This window comes from Dipteris shenzhenensis, chromosome 15, assembly GCF_047967505.1.
Source record: "Dipteris shenzhenensis isolate YYH24624 ecotype China chromosome 15, Dip_SZ_1.0, whole genome shotgun sequence".
NCBI classification, from domain to species: Eukaryota; Viridiplantae; Streptophyta; class Polypodiopsida; order Gleicheniales; family Dipteridaceae; genus Dipteris; species Dipteris shenzhenensis.
In genome coordinates this window covers 13,325,120-13,350,701 of record NC_141610.1, presented here as the reverse complement: position 1 = coordinate 13,350,701, position 25,582 = coordinate 13,325,120, and the positions used below count along the sequence as shown (strand labels likewise).

Here is a 25,582-nt window from a genome sequence, read left to right as displayed (position 1 = left end):
TCTAAGGTAGTTTCGTTGGGTTTCGCTAACGAAACTACCTTGAAAGACCTACTTCAAAGGAGTTTCGTTGGCGAAACTAGCTTGATGGCTTGCTTCAATGAGTTTTCTTTAGAGAAACCTTTTCATGAAGATAGGTTGAGAGTTTTTCAATGTCACCCCCTATTAAGTAGAAGTTGTAAGAATGATCATAAGGGAATTTTCATAGAGAAGTCTACTCTACATGTAAGTTTCTTCAAAAGCCATCCCATTATGTTCTCACCATTCCCAAAGATTCACATAAAGATTTTTATATAAATTAGGCATTGCTATAATACTTTGCATATTTCGAAGTGAAACTATGTTTTCTTTCAATCCATTTTTTCCATATTTTTACATAGTTGGAAGGCTTTTTTTTCCTTTGCTCGGACGCTCGGAAGATTTAGCTTGGAAAATGCTCGTCCCCGGTCATAGCAAACTATATGCAAGGCCTATTTCTTCTTCTAGCTTCGACCTTACAAGGGTAAGAAGAGACCCATCCCTATCAAGCTCTTTTGCAAGGCGATGGTCATCAAAAGTGTGTACCACCAATTCAACCTGAATTTCAAGAGAGATTAAATTTGTTATTCGTAAGAATAATGAACATGGGAACAATCAAATAACCTTTAAGGAGGTGAACCAAAAAGGTATCTGCATATTAGACCACCTCTACTGTAAAAAATTTTGTAATCACCTTGTTATCAGGCAACAATTTTGCTTGATATAGATCATGCACCCAGCTCCCACAGTGAACCACGATATGGGCAGAAGAGGCCATGACAGCATCCAACAGCTCCTCTTTGAAAAAGCTGAGCCAGGTGCTTTCTCTTCCTGGTCGAATAGAAGAGGTTGCTAGATCAACCTGAAACATTTCTGAGTTGCCTTACCAAGCAGCAAATTTGTAAACCATCGATTTTATAAAACAGGACTGAACTTACTTGAGGACAAAAGGCAATGACTGAAGTGGCCAAAGGTGAGAACATTAGTGCAGCAGATGCACCCATTGAGTCACCGAGCATAACCACCCGTTTGTAATTTCTCAATGCTTCCTTCAGCTCCTCCTGATAGTATGAACTCAGTCTCATTTCTGTTTTTTGCTTGGTAGTATTACGTAGGTAGGTAGGGCCATCAATTGATGAATCATCCTGAGTAATTGGACAAAGTATTTTGAAATTGTCATAAGCAGTGCTAAAAGATGCAAATATGGACAAGGTGCAACATATTTAACTCGAGGAAGATGCATAAAAATTGTCACAGTTTGAAATGGGAAATACCAACTGTCCATTCTGGTCGCATGAGTTCCCTGAAACATGCCATTGTTTGTCCATTTTATTCTCTGTAAACCAGGAGCGTCTGCTGTCAACCACATACAGAATATCAAAAACAGGCTTTATGTTCCCTGCCACCATAGCCGTTCTCGTTCGTCGCAGTAATCCTCCCCTGGCGAAACAAGTTGTCATTATTTGGGGGAGGGGGAGATACAAAGCCAAATTTGTCTATTTTAAACGAAAACTGCTGAAGACAGCTCCCTCTTGCCTAGTAGGCTAGTACTAAGAATGGTTACAAAGCCCTGACTTTACGAGGAACCTACTACATGACGAACTCTCAAAACAACCCCTATTTGAAAAGAAAACGGGGGAGGCAGTGTTTTTGTTCTTATATTCTCTCACTGTGTGAATGAGGTTCCCAAAGCTCACCTCAGGTCTCAATCCCTTTATGTTTAGAGTTTCTACATCCCTTGTGAGATCCAAGGAGCACTTGGTAGTCCCAAACACAAAGAATATGCCAAGCAGCAAGGCTTCACAAGCTTTCCATTGCTGGGAGAGTGGCCCTGATAACACCCTCACCCATCCTTGTTCGAGATGGTCTTTGTGTGGCCCTTCTATCGGTTGTCAATGCAAGAGATTTAAGAGTGGCTTGAAATTGGAAATTTGGACCTCATTCTCTGAGCCAGTGAGTGCCCATCCTGCTTGTCTAAAGTAGAGTTTTTTGACTGAAAAGCTCGGAATTTCCTCTCCACTCTGTGCTTTCCTTCCCTGCTAAAGACACTAAGTAATTACTTGAATTATTAAATAGCTATTAGCCACAACTGAAAATGAGATTTAGATCATAGGGTTAGAGGAGCTGGGGAAATAAAGAAATCATTTCAGCATAAAGGAAGACTACCACCACCTAGCCATAGCCTCATATATCGTCCACCGAAGCACGAGGGATGAAACCGCAAGAGAACTAGTTGGCCTAACAATAGGAGCACCTGTCTCATACCCATAGTTATGCTGAAACGCCGAAACGGCACAACTTAGGCCTGAAACGGCGTTTCCCCCGTGCCAGACCCCCAAAAACGCGAAACGCGGCCCGAAACGCCGAAACAGCATCTGAAACGCCATTTCAGTCCTAAAACGCGCCGTTTCAGACCCGAAACGTGCCGTTAGTAGAGGAGAATGATGATGAGGAGGAGAAGGAGATAGAGGTTGAGTCTCAGGATGAGGATGAGCTTATTATTTGATCATATCATCCTCGATGTAGCCTTTTTTGGGTTTCAGCTTTCTTTTTGTTACTATGACATTTGGGCTTTGAAAGCTGAATTACCATTTATGAATCATGATTGGTTTCTTAAATATCATGAATCATGAATCATTTTTCCATTTTGTAACTTGTTATAGGATTTATAAATTACCCCACCTTGCGTAATTGAAATTTGCATTGTGTGATTGGTTGAACAATGAAACTTGAATCTTCAAAGTTCAAAGTTACAATCAATATTAACGGTAGGTAGAGCTATAGCTTATTGTGCACTTTTTTTGAAGGTAGAGCACTCTAAATGTGTGGATGCATTACTCTAAACCCCCTTTTGTAAACCCCCTTGATGACGTGGTGTTTCCCCGTTTCACCCCCTCTCAAAAATCCCGAAACGTTTCCGTTTCCCGTTTCCGTTTCCCCGTTTCCCGTAACTCTGCTCATACCACATGCCATCAAAATGACCTTGTCATGACCCAACTACCTTCAGGCTCTGAGATGTATATGCTTGGTAGCTACGATACCAGAACTCCACATCCAATGAGCCTTCGTTTATATTTACAAGCCCATCTCTACTATACATGGCATGCAAATCCTAATAAAGAGTCTTATGTCCTAAATAGCATGTTTAATCCACAAGAGCCTTCCCAAGGGAATGTAGACCTCATTCAACGCTAGCTCCAGTCTTAACATTGATTGTTGCCAGCCCTTCATTGGACTAAACTTGCATCTTTGGATTGATTTGACTTTTGGAAGCACTTCCACTTTACCCTAATGTAGATTAGACCACGACTACATCAATATGAAGATGCGCCACATTAACCCCATTACAAGAAGGTTATATTGTCATAATGTCAAGGTAGAAAATTCCTTTTTACTTTTATTATGAAATAATATATGGACCAGCTGCTCCAAAAACCTTTGGAAAGCACTTTATCCCCGCCATAAACCCCATGTCAACCTAAACACACACTGGTTTGCTGTGGCATCTCTAACATTGCAGGACACCTCAAAGGGGTCGTTTTTGTGTAGATCACCACAAGCTACACTAGCGATCCAAGCTCATCAATGCTCACCTAGAACGAGTGTATGGGCTTAACATGGAAGATCGGTCCTAAATTCTTCAAGCGATTAACAAATTGGTCAGATTTCTCTTCAGTTTTGTTCAATATCAACTCTTAGGCATCACTGTTAGATTCTGTTAATCACGGTTTTCCAGCATCAATTGGGAGTTTTCAATTTTAATATCAAATATTCTTAAGGTATATCTCCCTAATATCCTGGATAAAGCCTTCCAATGGCCCTATGTTCCATCCAAAGCATTCGTAATAACTCTCCTTGCAGTAGCTGATCCTGCCGAGAATCAAAGCTTTATTTTTAGCTATATTACGAATGCACCAATCTTGGTTTACTTTGCTGAAAAATCCATTCCGCTCTATCGATATCAGACTCTGTAAATGTACACTACAACCTATCATGTTTACACTACACCAATCTATCCCCAATTGACCCTTCACTCTCATTGGAGTCCCTGTCCGCATGAAGAAATACAACTTTTTTTTCCATTAAACAAAATACAACTTTTGGGAGACAACAGTCTACAAATAATCGAGAAATACCACCTTTCAAAGACATGCCTTTGAATCACCTTAATCCTTTGAAATAAGGCATAGAGCATATTTCTATTACGCTAACTAAACGTAGGTTACCTGATTGATGTGCTACTCCTTGAGATCAACAAAATTCAGTGTAGCAAAAATTCATTCTAAAAAGCTCTATAGAATATCTTAAGGCAAACAATTTCCCACATGGAAACCTTAACCACTCCTATGCCAATTTATTGATCCAAGTCCCTCCTAGTTACGTTCATTCTAGCTGATATTATATCAAGACATTTCATGAGGACTATCCCCAGATAGAACATATGGTGCCCTTATTGACATGTAGAAGTACTTCCCCACAACTCATGGCACTTAGCTTCCATTGCATACATACACATGCGTGCACATCGTGCATGAACACACTATTTAATAATTGTTGAATTCTTACATACATAGGTATCTTTCAAGCTATAAGAGAATTTGATTTGGACGCATGTAGCTGACTCATGATTTATGAACTCTTTTGCAGAGTACGGCCTTTTGAGAATCGTCTCGGCCCCTATTTTATCAAACTGTCATATTGCTCTCTACTTCATTCTGCAAGGTATCCCAAGGGGACGAGCATTTTCTGAGCGAAATCTTTCGAGCGTCCGAGCGAAGGAAAAAAAAAGCTTCCAACTATGCATAAATATGGCAAAAATTGATCAGAAGAAAACATAGTTTCACTTAGAAATATGCAAAGTATTATAGCAATGCCTATTTTATACAAAAATCTTTAGGTGAATCTGTAGGAATGGTGAGAGCATAATGGGATGGCTTTTGAAGAAACCCACATGTAGAGTAGACTTCTCTATGAAAATTCCCTTATGATCCTTCTTACAACTTTTACTTAATAGGGGGTGACATTGAAAACCCTCTCTCAATCTATCTTCATGAAAGAGTTTCTTCAAAGAAAACTCATTGAAGCAAGCCATCCAGGTAGTTTCGCCAGCGAAACCCCTTTGAAGCAAGTCTCCCAAGGTAGTTTCGCTGGCGAAACTACCTTGGACAGCACTTTTAAAAGTGACATAACTTTCATATCCAATGTCCAAATATAGTCATTCAACCACTCAAATTGATCGGAACACCCCATTTGAGCACATCTATGGAGTTATATTTTGGAAAATCTTTCATATATAGTATTAAATATTACATGTATTTTATGAGAGTGATATATAAGCCCAAGTTAATACTTATTTATAGTAATTTAAACTTCTTTAGAAACATGTCCATAAATATGCTATAAAAACTCTAAAAAGATATTGCCATATGATATAAATGTGTTAATAAGTAATTATATATGCATAGTATTATTACATTGAGAGTGATTATGAGGAATGTTTCTTAAAGGAATCAACACTTTTTTAAGGTAATAACAGGGGTACAAAGGGATGTCTCTAAATAAGAAAATATGTTGTGTAAAAATGAATGAGTGACTAGTCTGTATATTTTTATGATAAAGAGATCTAGTTCTAGTGAAAATAAAAGTGTAAAAACCATGTTTCCTAAAGAAAAAAATTTTAAAAAATCTCTTGAAAAACACGCTCGGATAAACCTGCTCATAGGTTTTTGCTCGTAAAATTGACGCATCCGTATCCCAACACTAGAACCTTAGCTTGATCTTGGGTGACTTCACTAAGCTTATCTTAGTAAATTACTGCTTTGGATTCAAATTTCCAGCTTTCCTATAAAAAAGAAAATATGGATGCCTAAATCCATATTTTTTCACAGACAATTGCAGATTCGTACTTGCAACTATCCCACCTTGGCCTCTAGATTAGTATGTTGTGCTCCCTCTCTATCTTTTTTCCCCTCCTCCCACTGGCCCTTGACCAATCATAGTGAGGCTACAAGGCGTGCCTCTCCTCCATCATTAACCCTGTTGCCCTCCTTCCTCCTCTATCTTTTTTCCCCTCCTCCCATTGGCTGACAAGTGAAAAGAGGGTAAAGCTGGAATATTACCAAGACAACATAAATCCCACATGTTGGTCTACATACATGTCCATAGAGACTCATGCTCAGCCTTATATTAGCACACCTATCCCCCTTCTATATCGCAAAAATATAGCCAGGTTTCATACCAAATTTCATACATTTGCAATTGAGAAGGGAGCTTGGATGCATCAGCCCAGACATGCTAGAGTCTGTACCCTTTGTGACATGCAGACAGTTGAGACGGAGCCACATGTGGCTCTACAGTGCCCCCGATATGCACGTATCAGGGAGGACTACCAACAGATACTGGAGGACTCCACTCAGCTGACATCGGTTCTCTCTACTGCCACTCCGGTAGCATTGGGATCTTTTATCACTCATCTTTTTACCTGGCATCACGAACTCATAGACTCCTGACCCCTTTCGTTGAGGAGACTCTATTTTACATTGTATTGAGACGGGTCCCATGGGTCATTTTTGGCCCCCCGAGGATGTTAATAGACTCTACTTCTACTTCTTCTACTTCTCTTCCCCTTTCCTTCCTCTCCTAGCTTTCCCTTCCCTTGTCATCATTGTTGCTTCCCCCTCCCTTTCAAACCATTCCTCTTTGTTCTTTCTTGCAAAAGCTTCAATGAAGGCTTGAACTTTTTCAATGGTTTTACTGCACCATGACCCTTGATTTGGTAAGAGTACTAGCTCTCTCAACTTCCTCTAGAACCAGAAAAAAAGCAAGAGATCCATATGAGAACTCCACAACAAGAGGAGTCTCCAATTGGCACATAAGACTATGTGAGTTCAGGACAAATACACCCAATGCTCTCTTGTCGATCGACAACTTTGACCCATTGCCAACATCTCCCCTTCAACTAAAAAGGGACTGCAAAGAGCTGCTGCTAAAGGAGAGGCTTTGGCTGATGTGCTCCCCCACCCACCATTCAAAAGAATAGGAGACTGTACATCTCTAGATCGATAATGCCCAAATCCCTTTTTGGCCAGGAAAATGCTACTCTTATTGTCATGGTACCCAACCAAACCAACCCACAAGAAACACATTGCCACATCTGTCCCATGCATGAAAGCACAAACAAGAGGCAATGACCAGGTATGACTAGCAAAACCAAGTTCACCACCGGAACTCTCCTTGTAAGTGAGAGCTTGGCGGAGCATTAGTACAGAAGCTTACGCTGAATACTCTACAAGGCTCGGGCCACCTGCTAATTTAGCTCAACTATCAAATTCCACCTAACATCTTAAGTACCACACCTTTTGAACTTTGAGATTCCATTTGAAACCTAAGCCTAGGACATACCGAAGAGTTTGTAACAAAATCTTCAGACATGTCCTCTTCTTTCGTCATGTCCTCTCTCAGAAATTGGCCTTCCTCCAGGTGCTCCTCCCATGGCGGATGGTCCCTATTTCTTCTCTACTTCTTCCATGTGTTTCCCTTTTTTTAGCATCTCCCTGAACCATATACCTAGATGAATCCAGAAACATTCCCAAACTCATCCTCTAAAAACACAACATAGTGCAATTTCAATCTCACGATAGTCACTCGTAAGATTGAAAACCATAAACTCCATCACGCATAGCAGGGACTAGCTACTATGACATCCAAACTGACGTCATCAGCGCCCAACAGTGGGTGTAGACCATAGTATAAAAATATGCTCTCACACATACAAATCCACACACCCACACATACTTGAGCATCCATTTATACAAAGTCTTAGTACTGAGTTTCTGTCAGTACTCCGGAGGTGAAGGGCAGACTCAACCATGATGAAGGCTAGCACTAAAGGAGGAGGCTAATAAAAAAGTAGTCCAAAATCTCTTCATTCAAGCTACAACTGCATGTGAAGTCTAAATGATTTCATACAACTTGGACGAAAACTCACAAAAGGTGAAATTTGCATGTCCGCTAACACGGCAGAAGCATATACCTAGATGAATCTAGGAACATTCCCAAACTCATCCTCTAAAAACACAACATAGTGCAGTTTCAATCTCACGATAGTCACTCATTAGATTGAAAACCATAAACTCCATCACGCGCTTAGACCTGCTAGATTTGTCATTGGCTTGGGACGTTCTTAGCATGAATCAAGCTCGAAGTGCTTAGACTTGCCAAGTTTGACATTGGCTTTGTGGTATGAAAATCGACTTGTGACCTTTTCTTTTCATCTTCTTCAACCATCCCCTAGTTTCCCACTTCTTGTAGCATAGTAGAAGCATAATGCATTCCAGACACAGGTTCTATGAGCCTAATGATAGGATAGTGAATAGGCCATACTTTGAGCAAAGGCAACCTGCAATGATTAAAATGATCGAGCAACTATGGGTACTGTAGTATGAGCAAATGGTGTGACATGAGTAGGAGTTGGAACAAACACAATATTGTACATGCAACGAAAACTTGGAGTATAAATCACCTGAAGCAGTTAAAGTTTGGACTGAGCCAAATGACACTACTTCAAATATTTATCCAAAAGTATTTGGATTTGGCCTGAAAGATAATACCATAGGTCAATTTTCTTGAAGATATACATTACAACCTTGCTCTGCTTCTTCACTAGAATTAGTTGGAGGAGAAAGATGTGTCATGGAACCAATGCAAGGTTGGAGTATTTTTGGAATGGTCGATGAGCTTGCTTGAGCTGTCATCAGGCATACTCCTCGAGATCAGCATCCTCCTCTTGCAATTGCCAATATTGGAACACCGTGGCCTCACATCAATGCATGTGGTCTTCTCTTGTGTTCAGATGTGGTAAAGCTTGTTGAGCTACTCCTACTCGTAGTGTCATTCCTTATAGCATCTCCAAGAATCCAGACGAATGTTGTAACTTCATGAACCTCATATCCAATACGACAAGACAAGAAGGACTGTACGGAGAAGTACAGAAGCAACAAGCAAGACACAGGACTGTACGGAAAAATACACACAAAAAAGGAGCGTACAGACAAGGAACTGTACGAAGAAGTATAGAAAACAGCAGGCGTGTACGGAGCTGGAGACGGGACTGTACAGAGATGCAGACACGAGACTGTACGGAGGTGCAGACGGGACTGTACGGAACTGCGTGCAGATCTGTACAGAGATGCAGATGGGACTGTACGAACAGCGTACGGAAGTTGTACGGGGACCGTACAGGTGTACGGAAACCTTGACGAGGCTGAAAGGCAGAGGTCGCACCACAACACACACACAAAACGGGGAGCTGCAGGAGGCTCAAACGAAGTGGAAAAGATGCCAGATAGCGCTCTAGAGAGGTGGCTGGTAGCAGCGAGCAAGCTCAGGAGGATGAACAGACCATAGGCAGCAGTAGGGGCAGGTCGAGATCACCAACAGAGCCGACTGAGGGCTGGAATCGTCACCATGACTGGAGCTCTCACTCACACACACTTTTTTTTTTTTTGGTGAAACCAATAAAGTTATATTATGAAACATTCATTTACATCAGGGCAGTGCTCAAGAAAAGAGCCAAAGCCCTATCCATCAGAAGCAGTAAAAGAAAAGCTGAATACAAGAAACATCCAAATCTTCCTCATGTAAGGCATCATATAAAGACTGCCGCAATGAGGCTCGGAAGAACTCATAAGGATGCTGAAGGGGAGAATTCAGATATGTTTGATTTTGCTGCAGCCAGAGGGTCCATAAGGCCCAATATCTGATCCATTGGAAGAAAAGAGAATATTGTGACAAAGGAGCTGATAGTTTGCCATACATCCAGGAAAACCTGTAGCCTGTGTGCAGGAAATCTGAGAGATAAGAAATAGGAGATCTTGTGTAGAAGGTCTCTGGAATATGAACAAAACCACAATAGATGCGGAATACTCTCAGGAGTATGATGACATCTTGGACAAAGAGGTGAAGCAAACCTTCTTTGAGCCAATTTCACTCCCACTGGAAGAATACCAACAATGCATCTCCATAGAAAGAGTCTCTGCTTCAATGGCATTTTCAACTTCCATATCAATTGCAATTTTCCTTTCCACTAGGCTAATGACTTATTCAAATGCCATAGAGAATTAGCATGATGAGCAATCCAAGGAGGTGGTAATATCAATCGATAAGCCTCCTTTGCTTAGGTTGATTAGACAACTTCGGCATCCTGCTCCCTTCGACTAATACAAATATCCATTTTTCAACATCGTGGGCACCTATAGCTAGCATAGGGGAAAGAACAAAGAAACTACTTTCTGAGACCAGCTCATGAATGGTGCATGTAAGACTTGAACTAGAATAGCCTTTATTGTAAGAAAATAGTATGCAGCGGAAGATAACAACAAAACGCAAGTACACGATGGAAAGCTGGAGAGAATACAAAAATTCTGATATACCAAACTGCTGATACAACTGATGGTTGGCTGTCCACCCGTGCGCTCTACAGACAAAGCTTCGATGGTGATCTAGACAGATGCTGGACGGAGGACTATGAGCGTGAAGAACTGGTGATCTGATGATAGGGGGTGGCCACTTATATAGTGTAAGTGGTTGACGGTCGGCCCTGTAATAGGCAGTCGGCCTAATAGACAGTCGGCCTGGAAGACAACACACACACACACACACACACAAACATGCTTAAAATGGAATATCATAGCAATAAGAGTGAGTCCAAAATTCCTGCTAGTACACACCTCTATCCCTTATCTACTTCTCCACCTCTTTTAGATTATAGTGCTCACTTCTTTGTAGAGTCTTGAATCTAGATCCAAAAATACATCTACTAGATTAAAGAAAGAGTGATCGGTAATCAACAAAACCCCCATCCCATCATCACTAGACCTCTAGGCAAACACTTGCTAGCTAACTTCTCAAACCATATGTTGAGGTAGCCTCACAATTTCCCGATGTTGTCATCTAGTGTGTTGGTTGTTTTCTTGATGCTCGTTGGACGATATATATGATCCAGTACTTTGTCAATGGCAAGATAGTTTAAGTCTAGATTCAATAGACCTTGTTGGTTAAGAGTGTTTGAAGAATTAGGCCAATGAGCTATCAACCTCTAAACTTATAGTGACCATACAAACAAGATGAGGTGAAGCTCAAAATTAACTTGGTAGAGTTAAACCAATAGTTGCTCCGGTGGATACCCCATAGGGAATGGTTCTCCACTTATGACAGTGGAAAGATAGGTTGTGTGCATCTTGGAAATAACTATGCATGTGACAGTGTGGGAGCAGGTGACATAAAGTTTTTTTTTGCAAATGGATCTGCATTTGTTTTGAAAAATGTGAGACATGTCCTAAGCTGACCAAGAGTCTCATTTCAGCGGGTCAGCTAGATGATGCTGGTTTTCAAACCACTTTTAGCTTTCAGAATTGAAAAATTCAAAAGGGCTCTATGGTTTTGGCCAGGGGTGCCAGATGTGGGACTTTGTATCCCTTACATGTGTCAGGGGTGTCTGATCATGTTGTTGCAATAACTGAGCAGCCAAGTACTCCTTTGTGGCGTTGCAGGTTGGGGCACATGAGCTAGAATGGGATGAAACTCTTATGCCATTTGGGTTATGTACCGCATTTGAGTTTTTCTGACTTTGACTTTTGTGAGCATTGTCTCTATGGGAAGCATACAAAATCAGCCCATAAAAGAAGGGGAAAGAAAAAGCTTGAAAAGCTTGATCTAGTGCATTAAGATGTATGTGGTCCCATGCCTATACGGTCATTAGGTGGAGCTGAATACTATGTGGTCCCATGCCTACACGGTCATTAGGCTGAATACTATGTGACATTCATTGACGATACAACTAGAAAAGTGTGAGGTTATGCTATAGCTTGGAAGAGCGACGTGTTTCAAGTAATTAAGAATGGTTGGCTTTGGCTGAAAATCAGTCATGTAGAACGCTTAAATGCCTACGGATCAACAATAGTGGAGAGTATATCTCTCATGACTTTTAGCATTTCTGTGATACACATGGGATCAAGAGGGAGCTCACATCTCCTCATACTCCAGAGCAGAATCCAGTTGCAGAGAGAACAGATGAACTGCACCATTCAGGAAAGATTGCAATATATGCTTTCCAATGCAAGTCGTCTTTCTAGTGGTTTTGGGGATGAGGCAATGAAGACTACAATGCATGTGATCAATAGATCACCTAGTAAGAGTTTGGATGGTGGTATTCTTGAAGAGGCATGGAGTGACAAGGAGCCCTCTTACTCTCATTTGCGTATATTTGGGTGTGAGGCATATGCACATGTGCCAAAAGAGCTTCGGAAGAAGCTAGATCCTAAGTCTAGGAAATACATCTTTCTGGGTTATGGTGAAAGTGGAGAGATGGGCTATCATCTCTGGGATCTATAAGCAAAGAAGATCATACAAAGCCATGATGTGGTCTTCAATGAAAAGAAGATGCATAAGATATCCATGAGGGATGTGGAAATGAGGAGAGTCACTTTCTAGGATGTGAATCCACCCGCATATGTTGATAGGCAGCAAGCTTTCCATGCATGTTCATGGGAGTGAAGAACAAATCATCAGCATAAGCTTGTGCAATCATGGGCTTTATTCCATGTATCTTTAGACCATGCAAGACATCTGTAGCCACAAGATGATCAATATAACAGAGCATCGCGTGAGTAGCAATGGCATAAAGCAATGCACTACGAGGGCATCCCTCTCTCACTGATTTATATAAAGTCCATTCATCATAAACATCTCCCGATAAGATGCACGTGGCTTTACTATCACTGTATAACTAGTAGATAACATGCTACATTCAATGTCCAAAGCCCAATGACTGCATAGTCTACGAGATGAAATCCCACAGCACAATATCAAATGCTTTAGCAATGTCCACTTGCAGCAAGAGTACATCCTGCTAGGTGTATTTTGCATATTCTATCCCAATATAAGCATTTGCAATATTATCAGTGACTTGTCTACAGTAACAAAGCCATATTGGGTAGGATGTAGACTATCATGCAGGAAACCTTTTAATCTATCAACCACCATTTTGGCAATCACTTTATAGATTACTAGCATGAGTGTAATAGGCCTCCAATCAGCAAATGATTCACAAAGATGCTTCTTGGGAATCAGTTTAACTAGCCCTTTCTTCCAAGCATGTGGCATTTGCTGATTTTGCCAGGCATTTTTAATCATTTGCAACAAAACATGCTTAAGGGCATCCCAGTAGGCCAAAAAGAACTCTACCGTAAGACCATCCCAGCCAGGAGACTTCCATTTACCACATGACTTCAAAGCATCAAGAATCTCCCTTTCTGCAAAAGGTATCTCAAGTTCAAGAGCCTGACCAGGAGCAATAATGGGAGGAACATGCTGGTAGTAACTGCCTCCGTGCCAAGAAAACCTCTTGCCAAGAGGACTCCGGACTCCCAAAAATGATCAGCACACGAGCTAGACTCAAAAGAGGACATGCCTCATTAGCAAGATTGGAGAGGCAGTGTTTCGAAGCCCATTTTCAGCATATCTCCTCCTTTGTCAAACCAGCAGCATTATATTCAAGAGCCCTTTAGGAGATGGACCTCACAAAACTGAGTGGGCCAGGTTTGACGGACTATGCTCTCCCCCATGATCCGTGGGAAGAGATGCAGTTCACATGATATAATACTTGCAGAGTTTGCTATGTGACCTCGAAACATGTATCTCATTCCAGATCACATATCTGGACAAGATTTGAGAGTATGGCACTACCGTGTGGGTGGATACGTGTGGGTGGATAGAGACTACCATGGAGGTGTATCAGAGGTCAGGCAATTCCGATGCACACTCATGCAACCGACACCTGGTCAAGAGCATGGAGGAGAGTGGATCACAAACTTCTTCACATGAGAGGACGCCACAGCTAGAGGCTGTCACTGAGTAGGCAAGCCTAAGCCCAACAAAGATACATATCCACTTTGCAACCAATATTGATTGTTTTCATGCTCTCTTCTTACAAATAACTGGAAATTGTACTGGTGTTCATAGACTATTTTCACCCAAATAACTTAAGAGGGTATGTCGAAGTTAAGAGCAAAGCACTATAAAAGGATGTACAAATTCAGGCTCCATTTTCCATTACACTTATCTCTAATATGGTTCTGTGGTTGGCACTTTAAAAAACAGCACTCTTTTGTTATTTTGAAAGCTAATGCAATGTACAGCCCAGTAAGAAGCTTTAGATTCTTTTCGTTCGAAACTGAGACTGGATTTGGTGAAGCAGTTTTTCTTTGAAAATCGCAAAAGAAAGTGCATGAATGTACCAGTTAGGAACCCCAGGAGCACTTCCAAAAGCAACCACCACCACCTCTGCTTGAACATGATTCGAAAGGTACTCTGTAGATCGTTGAAGCTGCCCAAATAATTCCAAGCCAATTCCATCATGTGACAAATCCCATCAAATAAGGTCCTTTATGTATGTGTACAATGAGTCCAAATAGTTAATGCTCTAAAATAATATAGATAGCCCTTATCCATCCACACAATGTATAAGACATGTTTTGGCCGGCCTACATGGTGTAATATGCTTTGGACATAAGGAGTATGTTTCATTATGAAAAAACCCTGTGATTTCGACAGTGAACCCCATGTGGCTTGAATATTGCACGAAAGGAGGTGGCCAAAACCAACAACACACAACCCCGCCACCAAAGCCACAGGCAGGGCAACATCAAAATTAGCAGATCCTACCCATTCAGCCACATACTAATCATAACGTCTTACAATGTCAATCAGCTACGTCTTGCATCATCAATCAAGCACTAGGGTCAAGGCATAAGGGAGGAATAGGAAGTCCTCTAGCCTCATCCCTCCTCAAGTTGTGTACTCTTTACACTACATTACACCCTCAAACTCACTTCATTCCCCTAGATGCAATCTCTTTGAATCCCTTGCTTCTTCCCTTTCCCTGATGTAACCATTGAGAAAGCTGGCATCGAATGGAACCTGCCCAGATTAGATAGAACAAGGAGAAGTGCTCCACAACAGATCCAGCAAAAAAGGAGAAAAGGGTCACCTACAAGAAAAAGGTGGTAGAATGCCTCCATTGGCTTCAAAGATAGGGGACATATCCACACAAGGCCACACCTCAAGCTCCAGTCCACGTAGCAGGCAGGAAAGATCCCTTCCATTACCAATCACTAAAGGTGATTCAATAGATGAAAGGCAGCTGAAGTAAATACCACCTAGAACCAAACCCAAGCCCATAGCCTCAGAGTTGTACCACATGAAATGATAAAAAAGGAAAGGAGAAAGGGCTGCTCTAGCAAGACAAACACCCTCAGCCATTCACAAAATGCATGTCAGTGAGAAACTGCCCAGGTGAGTGAGTGCTAGATGAAGATGAACCTGCTGATGCATTCGAACTGAGGCAAGTCTTAAGACAACATATGAAGCCACTGCAACAAGTAGTAAGGACCGACCAAAGGATAAGGCAGCTTCAAGAAAACAAACTGGTGCTCAAAAACGGACTGCCATCACTTCCATGACCAGCTGCTTGCTAAGCAGCGACCTGTTCACGTGTCACCACCAAAAAAACAAGGTTGAAGCTGCTCAAGAACACTGGTGGCACTTCCATGATGGCTTCATGTCCTGCAAACACCTTCAATCGAAATCTACACAGGTTGGCCTCTATCAGCCACAACATCAAAGAAGCCCTGAAATGCTGCAGAAACATCCCCCAGATGAGCCTCATGAACCAAGTAAACAAGATGCCTCAAAAAGTAGCTACTCCACTGCACAAAGGGGTTACCATAGCATGAAAAGTGGCAACACAAACATGAGATGCCCTCAAGTACAGCAATGACAAACACCTGGTTCCTCGTAAGCAAGATTTAAAAAACACCAAAATTGATAGGACACCTACAACGTGCAGCAAGTGAGAAAAGTGGGAGAAAGGTCGCTACCCAACAAAAGAAGAAAGTGATAGGGTCCAGCACATAAATACTTAGGTTGTGGGGGGGAAATGGGGCAAGCTAAGGGCTTGAGTATCTATCCCATTTCAAAATTTTGTGCCTTGTCTAGTCTTTCCCAATCATTACCTATAAGCCCTATTATTAATCTTAAGAACTCACAATAGCAGGATCGTTCTCGGTGGTGCCTTTGGTAATGGGAGGGAAAACCCTTGCACGAGGTGCAATGGGATCCAGACAAGTAGTTTTGTCCATCGCAGGGTGCCCAAAAGATGCAAGTTTGGAGACGAGTCAAGTATTTTTTAGCTCCTAGAATCCCTGTTCTATACACGCTGTGGCTCATTTGTATTTACCAATGTCATGTACCTTGGATAAACAGGCAATGAGTCATATATTATTGATTCTTGAAGTGGTCGACCTCCCAAAATCATCACTTTGGACATGCCTCGAGGCCCCAATTAAATCCTTGTCTAAGAACATACCAAATCATGTGCACAACATAAGGATCTAGTTTATTAGTCTTGTAGATGTCCCAAAGAAAAAGGGTGGACATAAGATAGTGTAGACCACTTGCTCCTCTAATTCTTAGGGACATAAGACACAACTAAAGAGATAGCCATGCTCAGAGCTTGTGAACATGAGAAGGTGAAGGCCGCAAGGCTTGGGCAAGAGAAACAAGAACCCATAGGGGATGATACAAGAGCAAAGAGCAAAAGCGAAAAGGCAATTTAGAGCACTTCAAAGTGATGGTAGATCCAAAGAGTTGGGCTTCTTGAATCATGCTTAAAACACTAGAAAGTGAGAAGGATGAAGTGTAGAAACAAAAGATGAGGGTTATGTGACATGTGGACGCCCTTGACTAGGGGAAAGAAGCTTGAAGTGGGGGGTCACTTTTACAAAGGGATCCTAGTTTCCCCTCCCCCTACAAGTCCTCCTAAGCCAATAGTGAAAGGTATCAAAGTGAGATAAACAAAATACTCCGTGGGTCACTGTAGGATCCAAAAACAAGGGACAAATAGGGATACCAACGTAAAAGTATCATTGCATAGCAACAAACTTCTTCCATAGAAGTATCAATCCTAACTTGGGATGTGATGGAGGGAGAGACACATATAGTACAATCCTTAGTCAAACATAGTCTATTTGCAAATAACAAAGTAAAAGCTAGAAAAATTGAAGCACTTGAGGCCCCCACCTTGGGACTTGAGGGTGGAAACAAGCCTTGTTGGTCACTTCCGAAAAGGGGATAGCTATTTGTTGGTTCCAAACTTGTAGTGCAAGGCCTTTAGGGATGGCTGGGAAAAGATACCTTATTTAAATTGCATGTCAAGGACTACTTGATATACCACCTATGTCTCGCATAACTCTTGTGACACAACCATATTTTTAAAGGAATTGAGTAAACAACAATCCACAACGAGTCGTCCTCTTGAGATGACCTCTCTTAGGTCTAGCCACAGGAGCTCTCATGGTAGAATCCTTGACTCCTACCCCTTATCACATCATACTTTCACCAAAGGACAAGAAGCAAGTTGGGAATGCAGTACATGAGATTAATAATAGAAAACATGTCCAAGAAAGTGGTACAGGCAAGCCTCACTTTGGAAGGTGATCATTTCCAAAAGGTGATGATATCTAGACGTGGGGCCTTTGTGATACAAATGTCCACTCAAAAGGTGGCTCAAACAATTCTCCAAAGCTTCCCTGCACACCTTGGACTACCTTTGGTTTTCTTCACACCTTGGTACCATGGTTTCACAATAGATCATCTCGAAGTTCCCAGGACCTTGAGATTCCCGGCATGCAAGGCTTGGAATGAGATGGAAACCTCAAATCCTATGGATGATGGGCTATCAAAGGTCTATCTTGTAGTCACAAACCCCTTGCCCTACCCTCTTACATTGCTTTGTACAGGAAATGTGTGATGGTCGCAAATGGAAATTGGTCTGGATGTATATAAGGCAATTGCAGCCTGATATAATTGCTTTGTAAGAGCATAATCAGCATATGTATGATGGTCAAATAGGCCATTTTGCTGGTTATGATATCTTCTATGCTGGAGAGCACTCCTTTTCTGGTGTGGCTTTTTTGGTAAAGCACGACCTTCAACCTGTTGTGGCTCTCAATGATCGCCATGGTAGATGGATTATTGTTCAATGCCTTGTTCAAGGGAAAATTTTTGAATTTGCATTGGTTTATGTCCCCCAGTCTTCTCGTGATAGAGCTTTGATTTGGGCTGCCATGCATACTTATCCATGGTGACAACATGCCTTCATTTGTGGTGATTACATCTGCATTTCCACCTCAATGTCCGGGCCTCTCCCTGGGATGAAGCATCAGCCTGAGGAGAGGACAGAAGTGCAACAACTTCTTCTTCAGGAAACAAGGTCCGATCTGCAGTCACAGCAGCCCAGGTCAAGCCAACACCAGAGTTTTCAGCAAGTGTTTTCCCATGAGAGGATGCACCACTCCAAGTCCGAGAAGGCAAAGGTTGCCTGGAGGAGATCACTTTGCGAGGAGTTTGCCATCCATCAGTCATAAAAATTTCCCCCTTCCCCTGAGGTGGAGAGGACAAAGGCACAGGAAAAGAAGCATTATCATGTGAGACAGCCAGGGCTTTGCCTGTGTCTTGAACAAAGAAAAACTGTTTGACCCCTTTATGGATTGGGCTCTCATTATCGTCCTTTGTGGCCACAAATTACTTCTATGCTTTTGCCTTTTGTTCCAATTCCTCCTTTGGAACTCCAGGACCAGCTGGAAGATTGAACTTTGACTTCTCCAGGGTCCTCTTCTCGTCCTTTGAGGCTATCTAAGATTATTGTACTTGCATTGTATAAAATCCTTTTGCCTCAACCTTGGGTTTCAGAGAGAGGTGATTCTGTTTGGCGAATGCATCAAGTGGTGGAGGAAAAGATTACAGCAACTTTGGGCCTATAAAGTACCGCTTCGGCAACAGGTTTTCTTTTGGCGAGTTCTTTTGGGAGTGTTTCCATCTGGACAGCTATTAGCTCATCGATACATTGCTCCTGCACTTTGCCACATATGTTCTGCTTCTTCGAAGACTGTGTGTGCCTCACTTGTTTTGGCATTGTCCGTGCTCTCGTGAATTTTTTAATCTGCTTCGACAGCACCTGCGAGCGAGATTCCCATCCGTTCCGTTTGGAAAGTTCTTCTGGCAATTTGGGTTTCATCCACCGGAGTTTCATCTTTTCTTCGTTTGGGTTCGCTACTGGGCACTATGGACTTTATGGACATATAGGAATTGTAAAGTCTTTGGTGATCCTACTTTCTCTCTATTTGGCTTCTTTAGGCGTTCTCTGCAACAATCTTTCTTTCATTGCTTGTAGACCCGCTGCATAGATCATGAGGTCTTTTCGGCATATATTGAAATTTTCAGTTGATGTGATTGTAGCACCTCATTTTGAGGTTGCTGCTCATATGATATAATCAATCAAAGATTTCACCAAAAAAACAAAGTGTGCGCGATGGAGACCTCCTCCTCTGTCCTACCAACCTCCTCTTCCTCCCCGTTTCCGTCTGTGTAGTCACCCTTGACGTCCCTATTGCCTACCTTGCCTTCCATATAGTTGCTGTCACCTGTACAGCCTTCCGTACAGATTCCATGCACCCTGCAGTCCCCCGTACAGCCTCCCGTACAGCTCTCGTGCTCCCTGCAGTCCGTACAGGCTGTACAGACGTCCATACAAGCCCCGCCTCTTGATTCAGCAACCAATCCCTTCTCTGTTCACTTCTCCCCCGTTGATCCTGTGCGATCTATACACTCCTTGCAGCCATCACCTTCCTCTCCATCTTTTCTTACTGCTGCTCCTCCCTGAAACCTCTTTTGTGTTTTCTGCTTCCTCTGTTCCTCCTGCCCGAGTTTTCATTCGACGGAAACGCGTTGCTTTGCCTTCTTCATCCTCTCTCAAATCAACAAAGCTTGATCTCGCAGATGGCCCTTCTTCTTCCCTTCAATTGGATCTTTTGCGCCACTTATGTTCAGCCTCTATCACAGATGTTCCTTCATCAGGTTCCCCGTTTGTTTGTTCATTGGATTCTGCCCTTCTGGTTTCAAGTCTTTGACAGGCTCAGCAGTTTGGAGTATGTCTCTACTTTATGAGCAGGGTTCTCTCTGCTGCTCATCTTCGTGGTTGGGCTGAAGCTGCAGCGGGTCCGGATTGTATCTCCTCCTTTGTCTTTCTGGGCAAAAGGTTTAATTATGCTCACTATTCTTCGACTAATGTGGTTGAGCGGCTTGTCAGTGGTGCTGGTGTTCCTGGGGCTAGTTTCTTTGCTTATGTGATGCTCTGGGATCCACTTTTCGATCCTTCTGCTACCCTTCCGACACATTGTCCGGTCTGGATTACTCTAAAAGCGCTACCTGTGCCTCTTCTTCAGCATCTTTCTACTCTTGCAGCACTTTTGGGAAGGCCCCTTCATGTTCCAAGACAAGAGTTCTTGCAAGCTTCCTGTGATGTTCGCCTTTGCGTTTTGTGGGATATGACGCAGCTCGTGCCATCTACTCTAGATCTTGATTTGGGATTTGCCCATCTGATGCACATCATGCTGCATTTTGCATCTTTTCCCACTGCATGTTATCGATGCCGACGTGTTGGTCATTTTGCACGTGATTGCTCTTCTGCTTCCAAGCCCACTCCTCCTGCTCCTTCTTCAGCTGTCAAGGTTACTCTCCCTTCTCCTCCGGTTTCTGCTATGGCTTCATTGGAGAAGCCTTCTTCTACTGCTCTGAAGCACTACTGGAGGAAGGTAGATAAATCACAAGCCAATATTTCTCTGGCTGAAGAAGCTCAGGATCCTACCCCTATTGAGCACCATCAGTCTCCTTCTCAAGATTTGGATGTGCCCCTTGTAGAGGGGATTTTACAGGATGATCTGCATGCTCTCTCTCAGGTTGCTATCCCGACTGAAGCTGACATGATGAGTCCTGATTTATCTGATGCAGCTCTTTTGTCAGATGCTCCTTCTTCAGAGAATACAGATATTGATCCAGTTCCTATGTTTGTGAAGACTGTGCTAGAGTCTCTTTCTGTTCAGGATGTAGATGTTTCTTTTTCTCTGGAGTCTTTTCATCCTATGTTGCAACAGGTTTTTGACCCTGTGATTCAAAAATTCCAGCTTCCAGCATATATTAAGAAGAATCACAAGGGCAAAAAACAGGTGGTTTTTACTAATGTTGTAGTTTCTTCACTGCATCAATGTTTACAAAGCAACAATCTGAACCGGAGGATGTTGTGTTTGATCCTCCTCCAGTTTGATCTTGTAACTTTTTACTTGCCTGCCTCATGACTTTTGCTCTGAGGCTTTACTTGTAAATTTTTTCTTTGTACTTATTGGTGGGTTTTTACCTCTTTTTGGGGTTTCCCACAGAAATAAAAGATTTCACTAAAAAGAAAGTGTGTGTGTAAGATTACAATGTATATTTGTCATATAGTGAGATCTTCTATTGATGTACTTTTGAGCTCCCCATTCAGGGGAAGCTATTGTGTGATATAAAGCATCAAATTTTCCAACAAAAAAAAAAAAGAAGTGTTTCCAACGTTTCTTAAGGTTTACGTTTTTTTAGTATTCGACCCTAACATGATTTGTACCTAACGTGCCTGACAACCATGTTGGAAACAAGGGCTAGGTTAAACTCATTAAGCCTACATCTTTACCGCATGAGCCAGGAAAAATTTAAGATAGACAAGAAAAAAGAACAAAACATAAAGTATATCAAGAATATCTGGTTAAGTTGAAGAATAGTCTTCATGAGGATACAACATGGGAAAGTGTAAGCAATCTCCAAAGAAGGTTTCCCAATTTGTTTTTGATGACGCAAACCATTCTTAAGAGGAAGGGAATGTTACGTCAACCATAATCGTGGAAGCCTATGACTTGGTTATGTAAAGGTGGGAAACCAAGAGGGCTTGACAATGTCTAAGACATGTAACAATAAAGGACGAGACCATTAAATTATCGTCTACAATCAAATGAAAAGGGCTAGGGCTTATGGTCATGTCTAGGAATAGCCATTAATGAAGGAATGCAATGGTGAGGCCCAAGAAAGAAAGGCTCTCTCATGTGGACATGTCGCATCAACTAGAGGTTCCACAATTGACACTAGGCATAGGGAGGATTCCAAAGAGAACCCAAAAGTGAAAGAGGTCTGAAGGGATCCACAGGCAGGGTAGTTTTGCAAGGAGATCTTTTTTTTTGTGTGTAAAATTAGCAGAAATGTTTAACAGTTTTGGAATACCTACTGGCCCGTCTCTCACCCAATATTTGTAGTACATTGATAGACTTGATCCTCAGGAAAAGAAATGATAATTCACTAGTCAGCAAACAGGAAAGGGGCACAAATCTGTGCTCCCTAAGTTCTCACTCACCATTGGCAGCTAGATTAATAACCTTTTATCTACATGTATTCATAAGGCAGGGAAAAGACCCAAGTAATCACCCCCCGTCATCTTCACTGGGTATCCCAAGAGGACAAAGACATATATAACAGTTTGCTTTCACGTATTGTAAAACATATGCAAGGAAAAAAATTTGGGACCAGTAACCCATGTCTCATGATCGACACAAGTTAGGGTCCAGTTTCATGTGTCTTACTAGACAGACGGTGAAAGAATATTGACTAGATACTCACATATCAGACTTGATACAATGTGATGGTCACTGTTTTATTATGGACAGCATCACATATGTCCGATGGATGTAGACTGACTTGCTCATCTATGGATGGACATGGAGTAGTCTGGAATGTGTGCCTTGACTAAGTTCCACATTTGCAAAGACCAGTGTGAAATTAATGGGTTAGAGTGGCAAATAGTCTAGGTCTATCTATGGATGCGTATGTTAAGGCTCTCTTACAGCAATATACGGGACAAGGGAAGCCTTAACATTCTTATAGCTGAGAGAATAAAAACGGATTTGATTTTTTGAAATGCAAAAGGGATTTGATCTGACCTGTGCATTCTTTTGACCAACAACTATTAATTAGCCCCTGGTGTATCAGAACAGGGTTGTAAATATAGGATCTCCTGATTCCCTGGGGATGCATCATTTCACTTTCAAACAATATACTGGAAGCCATAGTCAGGAAGGTTCCCCTTGGTATCATCTGCATAGGTAATTGCATACCTACCTCCTTTTTGCATACCATTTGAAAACACAAATACAAAGCTGCAGTCTTCAGAGGGCACCCTTATTCCAAAGCAACAACAGTCTCAGTCTAAATCCAAAACCCTAACTAGACTAGCTGCCTGGACCTCACAGAGGCCATACAGTATATATGAAAAACTGAATTCAAATGGGGTTGCAGAGAAAGGTGCAATGATAGCAAAACAAAAGTAACCATTTGAACAAGGCTTAAATCTCATGAATCTGCCTGCATGCTCACATGCAATATAACGGTGTATAAAGTTTGCATACTTTTGCAAGCATGTGTATGCGTATATCTCAAGGTTTTTAAGAACGCACCTTAAAATACCCTCCCAGTGAAGGAGCACGTCCAGTCCCCATAATTTTACTAACTTTCAAAGCCTTGCCTAGTTCTCCCTGAAACCTTTCTGGAAGACCCTGAAAGAGAAGCAAACAAATGAGCTTCGCAGGAAACTCGCTGTTACATACAAAACTTCAATACTAATGACCTTACAGATTATGATGTCCTTTTGCAATTATCCCAGTGAAAACTCGACTCTAATCCATCCTTATCACAACAACACTCCAACAGAAATGCTCGGGGCATGGGTTTGACTATTTAGAAGAAGCTCACCTTGAACAATGTACTTGTACTTTCACATCAACCCCATAACCCAGTTATTTGCAACCCCCACTTGGTTTCCTCTGTTATCATCACATAACATTCCAATCGCATTTCAACTTACTAAGTTTTTGACGTGTGATGAACTACTTGGGCTAAATTGCTGCCAGACTGCCATTCCTTGGCATCCATATCTTATTTCCCATAAACATGTATATATAACCAAAACATTACTTTTCCACTACATAATGCATTGAGTCTGTGAAGTGTTCTTGTCAAATGGCTTGAGTCTAAAACAGCTCGAAAGTTACACACCCACAACAGATTACACATGTAGCACCTATAGAAAGATATATACCTTTGTAAGACTAGAATATATCCTATAGAAAGAATCTATAATTGAGGGACAAGGTTTATAAATCATATTTACTACCTCATTAATTAATTTACCAAAACCAGAACACTTTGTGCCCAAAGCACCTTTTATAATGAGAACAACCCATAGACGCCTTCACACATTTTCAATTATCAGGGTTTTGCCATGATGGCCAGTATAGCTTCAGTAGATGGATAGCATACTGGGAATTTAACAAGATAATGTGGCCTTATGAGTCGATTCTTTAGATTCCTCACAAGAGTACTTTGTTAACATAAGATTAAGTTGTCATAATCCTTTGAAAATCGCAAGTACAATGTGCACATAGGCCAAAAGTGTTTCTTAAGAGGATTCAAAATCTTGAAAATACTTTGCTCCACTAAGCATACAGTGATTATTTTTATTGCTTTGTTTCTTGAAGGGTCTACTTCTCTTTCATGGCAAGCGGTTGAATGCAAAAAGAAGGGCACATTCAAAACACAGTTTTAGAATCATTTCTTGCCTCACAAATTCGGAAGCGGCATAGTCATGGATTAGATATGTTCAAACAGAAAATGAGGGAGTTGTTGACAGAGTATATTGATTGATGTTGGCCAATCTTGCCCAAACCTTTGAGCATAAATCAAAATCAAAGTAGGTCACTAATAGTTGGGGGGTAGCAGCTCAAGAAGTTTATTTGTTAATCCCTAGAGAATCAAATGGTATAATTTGTTTGGCACTCAAAGTTGAGACTACTGGGTGTAGAAGAGGGAGGTTTGGGAATGAAAGAGACCTCTAGAGAATTCGACAAACAAAAAGAGATTTCAGCCTTGTTCCACAAAAGAGGAAGCCATTTGTAGATCCACCAAGGAATCGGTTAAGCAGGATATAATGAATAGGGACAAAAGAGAAGGTCAATGCATTTGATGTATAAAGGCCCACACCAGTTTCTTGAGTATCCCTTGGGTAAAAAAAGGAAGGGAGGTCCTCAACCACTAAAACTGGAGAGGACAGCTGTTGAACTAATAAAGTTGATGGAGATACACCAAATCCAGATCCAAAACATGCAGTGATAAAGTCTATGGGAGACAATCCAGCTTTGTTCTTATTCGATGCAAGATCCACTCATGACTTTATATCTCAGAGATGATTTCTATTCTTAGAATAGCTCTAGCCATCAATCAGTGCGACAAAGTCTTAAGGAAAATTTGAAGACAAACCAGCTTTAATTTATCTGAGGTGAACTCCTAATATTACCTCACATGGCTCCCATTCTCAAAACTCCTCCAGCCATCGCTTAGAACACCACTACTTTATGAGGTTTTAGGAAAATGTCGTGGTATAGGGCTCTTTCAATGATGGAAAAGCTTCAGGTTCATTTGCTGAAGTTATGTTGACCATGTAGACTCTCTTATGGGACCAATTATGGGATTGACATTATATAGACCCTTGGCATCCTAAAACCCAGCTAGCGATGGACTACATAAGGTTTAAAATTCTTCACAT

General features: G+C 41.6%; 1 protein-coding gene across 4 annotated transcripts in view; it reads right to left on the bottom strand.

Moving 5' to 3' along the window:
- Window positions 1–232: 232 nt before the first annotated feature.
- LOC147893389 (uncharacterized) overlaps window positions 233–25,582 on the bottom strand; it is a 106,395-nt gene continuing 81,045 nt past the window's right edge. For 2 of the 4 annotated variants that reach the window (XM_087386162.1, XM_087386165.1), the window contains 6 exons: window positions 23,439–23,537; window positions 14,310–14,398; window positions 1,290–1,455; window positions 954–1,160; window positions 710–877; window positions 233–573 (listed from right to left, as the gene is read on the bottom strand). In XM_087386162.1, coding sequence (XP_087242288.1) covers window positions 445–573; window positions 710–877; window positions 954–1,160; window positions 1,290–1,455; window positions 14,310–14,398; window positions 23,439–23,537 — 858 coding nt within the window. In that variant the 3' untranslated portion in view covers window positions 233–444. The remainder of the gene's footprint in view (window positions 574–709; window positions 878–953; window positions 1,161–1,289; window positions 1,456–14,309; window positions 14,399–23,438; window positions 23,538–25,582) is intronic. The other 2 variants (XM_087386163.1, XM_087386164.1) reach the window with 2 other exon arrangements.